Source organism: Durio zibethinus, chromosome 8 (genome assembly GCF_047325235.1).
Source record: "Durio zibethinus cultivar Kanyao isolate XHJ-2024 chromosome 8, ASM4732523v1, whole genome shotgun sequence".
In the NCBI taxonomy this organism is placed as follows: domain Eukaryota; kingdom Viridiplantae; phylum Streptophyta; class Magnoliopsida; order Malvales; family Malvaceae; genus Durio; species Durio zibethinus.
The window spans coordinates 25,602,564-25,608,934 of record NC_143169.1 but is presented as its reverse complement, the minus strand read 5'-3'; the positions used below and the strand labels follow the sequence as shown (position 1 = coordinate 25,608,934).

Here is a 6,371-nt window from a genome sequence, read left to right as displayed (position 1 = left end):
ACACCACAGGAAAATAGTGGGTAATTGGAAGTTTGGAGTTTGGACCCAATTTTCAATCTTGTTTAAGGTATAAATGGTTGTGATATTTTGATTTTAGGAATCAAATTTAAATTTTAAGAATTTCTAATCTTTAAAAAATTATTAAAATTCAAGATGTGATGTTACATGTTTATGTTCATATTTTACATTGTTTAATTAATGTTGTTTAATTAGTATTAAGAGATAAAATTAACACATGAAAAAAAAAATTGGCACGTGTTTTTGGTTGACAGCGACAATGATTGATTTTTGTGCGCTTGATTCTTTTGATCATCAAGATTTAATTAACCTCAAACTCAAGTAAGAAAAGGACAACGGCACTCTTGATGCCTTGGCTGATTATAAATAGGGCATAAACTTTGGCGAAGTAAGTCACTTCTGTTCTTCTAGTAATTCAGTATTAACACACGTCCATCTATATATCATAAATCCCTCAGCTTTTATCTATACTCATAATTCATCACCATGGATTACAATAGCCAATTGCAAGCAGCTCAGCAGCAAGTTCTAAGTGACCAACTCAAGTCCGAAGCCTTTGATCATGTGACGAAACAACAAAGGCGATCTGCAAATTATAAACCAAACATTTGGAAATATGATTTCCTACACTCCCTTCGTAGCAAATATGTCGTAAGATTGATTCCAATCCTAGTGACTTTTAAAATAAACCATTTCGTGCATGTTCATAATGTCAGTATGTCACCCCTTTTCCCTTATGGAAAATTAAGGAATGAATAACTGAAATTTTGAAACTTTTGCAGGGGCAGGAATACAAGAGAAGGACTGAGAAGTTGAGAGAGAAAGTGAAGGACATGTTTATTGAAGCAGTGGACGAGTTAGCTACACTGCAGCTGATTGACATGATCAGGAAACTAGGTCTGGCGGACCTCTTTGCTGATGAAACGCATAAAGCTTTACAAGCTGTAGCATCTTCCAATAAGAACAGGAAGAGTAGTGAAGAAGAAGAAGACCTCTACATAACCGCGTTACGCTTCAGGCTCCTAAGGCTGCATGGCTACGAGGTTTCACAAGGCATGAATCTAATTAATATATCCATGTATTTTTTTCTTGCTTTGAAATTACCTTTCCTATTTTCTACGATCTAACTCTCTGATCAAATGTGTGTTGCCAATTACTCAGATGTGTTCAACGCCTTCTTGGATGAAAAGGGTATAATCTCAGTAAGTAAATGCACAGAGATCAAAGGACTCCTTGAACTTTTTGAGGCCTCATATCTGGCTTTCGAAGGAGAAAACATTTTGGAAGAGGCTAAAGTTTTCTCAACAGAAACTCTTAGGAGTGTTTATTCTGCTCTGGGTACAAATTTAGACAAGCAAGTGGTCCATGCTTTGGAGCTTCCAACGCACTGGAGGGTACAGTGGTTTGATGTCAAATGGCACATCACCATGTGCGAGAACAATAAAAACGTAGACAAAATTTTACTTGAACTGGCTAAACTTAACTTTAACATAGTCCAAGCTACCCTTCAGAAAGATCTAAGCGAAATTTCCAGGTGACAAACCTGAAAAAACTTATAAAAAGTTTCCCTCACAATTTTTGAGTAAAATTAACAAATTAAAGATCTTGATTTGTTTCTTCTCTATGTATTAAGGTGGTGGAGGAATTTGGGACTGATGGAACATTTAAACTTCACAAGGGATCGCCTGGCTGAAAGTTTCTTGTGTGCAGTTGGACTTGCTTATGAGCCTCAATATAGTTGTTTCAGAAAATGCCTCACTAAGATCACCACTATGATATTGATAATAGATGATGTTTATGATGTTTATGGTTCCCTAGAAGAGCTAGAGCAATTCACCGATGCTGTTGATAGGTAAAGTATACAATATTTACCTACGTGCAGCATGCAGTAGACACTTATGCCATTTTTGTAAAGCATTTCTATTGAAAATTTTAAATCTTAAATTCAGTTGGGATTCAAGCAAAATTCAGCAGCTGCCAGGGTGCATGAAGATATGCTTCCAAGCTCTATATGATATTATCAATGAAATTGCTCATGACATCCATGAACTCAATGGTTGGGATGTCCAAGTATTACTTCATTTGAGGAAAGCGGTACTAATTAATTAATGCTTCATTCCATGTCCATTTGTTGGGTTTACGTTAGATGTTTACGTTTAGCTTTTATTTTCAGTGGGCAGGGTTTTGTCGAGCACTATTTGTGGAAGCAAAGTGGTATAGTGAAGGATATTCCCCTTCACTTCAAGAGTATCTGAGCAATGCATTGATTTCATCCGGAGGCATTGTTATTTCTGTCCACTCAATACTTTCTTTGGGGCATGATGTAGCAAATGAAATGGTCGATTTCTTGGGCAAAAATCAAGATCTTGTCTACAATATATCAGTTATAACCCGACTCTGCAACGACTTGGGAACTTCAGTGGTAATTGTCTATTCATGTATTGTCTCAAGTTTCTTAATATTTTGCTTAAGAAAAATGATTGAATCAACGATTTCCAACAGGCAGAGAAAGAGAGAGGGGATGCTCCATCATCAATCCTCTGCTACATGCGAGAAGTAAATTCTTCAGAAGAAAAAGCTCGTGAGCATATTAAGGAGATGATAACCGACACATGGAAGAAAATAAATGGCCAATGCTTAAGTAATCAATCACCTTTGCTACAAACCTTTGTCAAAGTTACCACAAATGTTGCTCGTATGGTGCATTGCCTGTATCAATTTGGAGATGGGTTTGGCATTCAAGACCAAGAGACCCGAAGACACATCCTATCTCTCCTAATCGAGCCTTTCAAGCTCGATTAATTATAATGAAGTTCTAATCAAATATAGATGTATATAATTAAGAATTAAATAATAAGGGTAAAAAAGAGCAAAGCGCAGCCTGCCAACCTCCGAACAAAAGGACAAAACAAGCTTTTCGAGCATGTGCTTCACCAGATTGCACGTACGACACAACTTTTTTGAGGTGGAAATTGAAGGTTCTCGCCTGCTTGAATGAATTGACGCATTAATTGTTCTCTTGGTAAGTCCACCACCAGTACAAGGGTCGCTGTTTTTACCAAAAATGGTTGTTGTTGGTTGATGAAAGGGTTTAATATGAGGTGTTTTGCTTTGCTTCTTCTATCAGTTGCAATCCGTTCATGTTTTTGTCAAATTTCTCATTCGCTGTTGTACCATTGCATGCTCAATGTTATTTTAAAATAACTTTTGAAATAAGTTGACACCCTAATCTTATATTGCCAATGCATTATAAAGGGTAATCCATATCACTTTTTTCTTTCTTTTTTGAGTCAAATCTAAAAGTTACAAGTATAATAATGTATTATTAATGCTTTATTCGGATGGTTTATAATAATCTATTTTTAAAGACTCAAAGAAACAAAAGAAAAATGTCAAAGAAAAAAACTTTCAGTGGCAACATTACGACTTTAAAGATTTTCATGGCGGTTCAATCCCAACTGATATCTCTCTCCCTTCTGCCCTTGGCGTGTAAGTTCCCAAACTTCTATTTCCACTTAGGCTTCGTTCGGTAACCGGAAATGAGCTTCCGAAGAGAAAATATTTTCGATGGAAATGAACTTCTAAAAAAAAAATTTTTTTCAATTGTTTGATAACTTCATTAGAAGTTGTTTTTCTGTGTTTGGCATTTAATGAAAAGTATAAAAAGAATCTGTAACTTCAGATCTAAAAATTCACACTTCAGATTATACTTTTTTAACTCAGAAGATCTGAAACCAATCCAAAACAGAGCAAAGTAAAGCAGATTTTGGCTCTGTGTGCGTTGAAGAACCACCCAGACCTTGTTCTTCACTATTCTCCTTTGGTTCTAGGCTTGCCACACCGACCTAACTTTCAATGAATTTGACATCCAAGCAAGAGACTTATCGATTCAGCGTCAACTACTCATCAAAACCCATATACTTTGCAATCAATGGCTTCATCTACAAAGTCATCTCCAACACAGCTCTTACAAAGGTGAGCAAGAAAGATTTCTGTCTCAATCTGGATGGTCTCTTCGCAAAGGAGATGGGTGTCAAGAGATTTGGGGGAGGCCGTCTTTGTCGAAGGGGGAGGAAGGTGTGGTTGGCTGCTTGCTGCAAGGAGAGGAAGCTGATGGTTCTGGATTGGGGAATTGGATTCATGACCGTTAGATAAGTAGACAATTCATGTTTTTGTGTTCCTAACGTGTTTGATACGTGAATTATTAAAATATAAATATAATATAAATTATAAAAATATATTTAAACTTTAAATATAAATATAATAAGTTTATTATTCGTATTATATGTGATACAATACGATTAATACATATATAATTATTTTGTTTAAATATGATATAAATAACATAAATAATATAAATATACACAAATAAACACAAATGATATTAATATAATGAATAAATACAACTAATATGAATATATATAAAAATATGATTAAAATAATAAATAATTATAAAATATCAACTATTTATAACTTAATAAACTTAATATATTAATAATAATAAACAGTACTTGCATATTAAAAAATATTTTTAATATGTATTTAATACATATTTAAATTTTAATATATATTACATAACTATATTAAGTTTTAGTATTAAATTTAAAAAATAAACTATTAAAGATTAAAAAATAAAATAATAATAATATATAGGACTAATATTTATATTTATATTATTAATATAAAAATAATTTTATAATAATTATTAAATGAGTATCATAATTAAATATTTAAAATAATTTTTATATGATATTAAATAATTAATTAAGTATAATAATTAAAAGATTAAAAATTAAAATAATCTTTATATATTTATATTAAATTAAATTAAATATAAAAAAAATATTAAACGTATTAAACATATTAAACATGTACTTGTGTAATAAAATCAAATTAAATATATTATTCATGTCGTGTGTTTAAATGTGTCAACAAATATAAAAAACAAATTATATTGTTTCGACATGAATAAATGTGATATATTTTTTTAAAATATATATATAATTTTTTTATAACTTATTATCGTATCATATATTAAGTTAATTTAGAATTGATGTGTTATGAAAATTAGCTTTCACAAAAAAAAAATATATGGAAGACAATTTCTGTGTTTTGCCTTACTTTTTTTCCGTTGACTAGAAGTTATTTTCTGTTGACTATATTATTTTAAGTTATCCAAAGAATAAAAAATAAAAAAATAACTTTTAAAAATTATTTTCATGCTTACCAAACGGAGGCTTAATTTGATAAAATATTCCAATCTTGTCTTTTTCGCTCTTTATGTTTTGATGTATACTTTTCTGGGTATAATCCAAAATTTTAAATTTGGGTCTTCCTTTCCCGGCCGATGGATCCAACTCCGAGGAAATGGCTATTAATTTTGAGGGGCTTATTGCCTTCCCGCAGTGAGCAGATCATGCTACTGATAATTGGTATTTTGCAGCCATTGATTTATAATTGTGCTGTATGACTCATGGGTCATGAGTACCCTAACTCATGAGTGCATGCAACTAATTTTTTTTTTCTTTCATTTGAAGAAAATTTTTCAGAAATCAATTGCCATGTCTTCTTTTTTTATGATTCTCAATTTTTACGAGTTGTTTTTCGGGACTATGTTGCCTGTTCAAGCTGAAACATCTTACTGCATGCATAAGCACTCCTGAAGAACAGTGAAAAGGGTTGGACCAACATCCTCGAAAGAGGCAGTGTCACTCCCAGAAAAATTCGCCAACATCATTGATTATAGCGATATTTTTTAGTCCAACCAATTTGTGAGATGCTGGTCTCTCGATGGCAATCTAAATCATAATAAGATAAAAATGATATAAAAACGGTACAAATAAAGATACAAAGATAAAACAGTTAAAACTTTTAATAAAAAATTTAAAAAATTTTAAAATAATAATAAAAAATTTTCATATTTTTATATGAATACAAAATAATGACACATAATTTTTATATAAAATATTATATAAATATATAAATTATTAATATTGATATAAATATACCAATTATCATATCAATTTTCTGTTAAAATTTCTTCTTACATTTATAGGCTATAATCAGAGCCGATTTGGACCATGGAAAAAAAGGAGAACCAAGCTAGATTTTGGACTTTTACTAGCCGGCCTAAACGGTTAACCAAGTTCAATGTCTTCTGATTTGGGCTCTTGAATAGCGTTGAAAGAGTAGAACCAATGATCGGCCATGAGTAGCCCACATCGGCCTGCTAAAAGTTAGGGCTCAAATTCTTTTTGAGTTGGTCTCTCGCTATATGTAGGCCAAACTGGAAACGACGCCGTTGCCGGGTCTCTCCGGAATTGAAGTACGTCGTCGTCGTCGTCGTCAGCCTC

At 32.3% G+C, this 6,371-nt stretch overlaps 1 protein-coding gene across 1 annotated transcript; it reads left to right on the top strand.

Moving 5' to 3' along the window:
* Nucleotides 1-408: 408 nt before the first annotated feature.
* Nucleotides 409-3,179, top strand: LOC111278720 (alpha-farnesene synthase-like). Its single transcript, XM_089764980.1, has 7 exons — nucleotides 409-669; nucleotides 801-1,071; nucleotides 1,180-1,552; nucleotides 1,652-1,870; nucleotides 1,968-2,112; nucleotides 2,192-2,440; nucleotides 2,521-3,179. Exons 1-7 carry the CDS (start codon nucleotides 505-507, stop codon nucleotides 2,818-2,820), a joined length of 1,722 nt encoding a protein of 573 aa, XP_089621106.1. The 5' UTR covers nucleotides 409-504; the 3' UTR covers nucleotides 2,821-3,179.
* The last annotated feature ends 3,192 nt before the right edge of the window (nucleotides 3,180-6,371 follow it).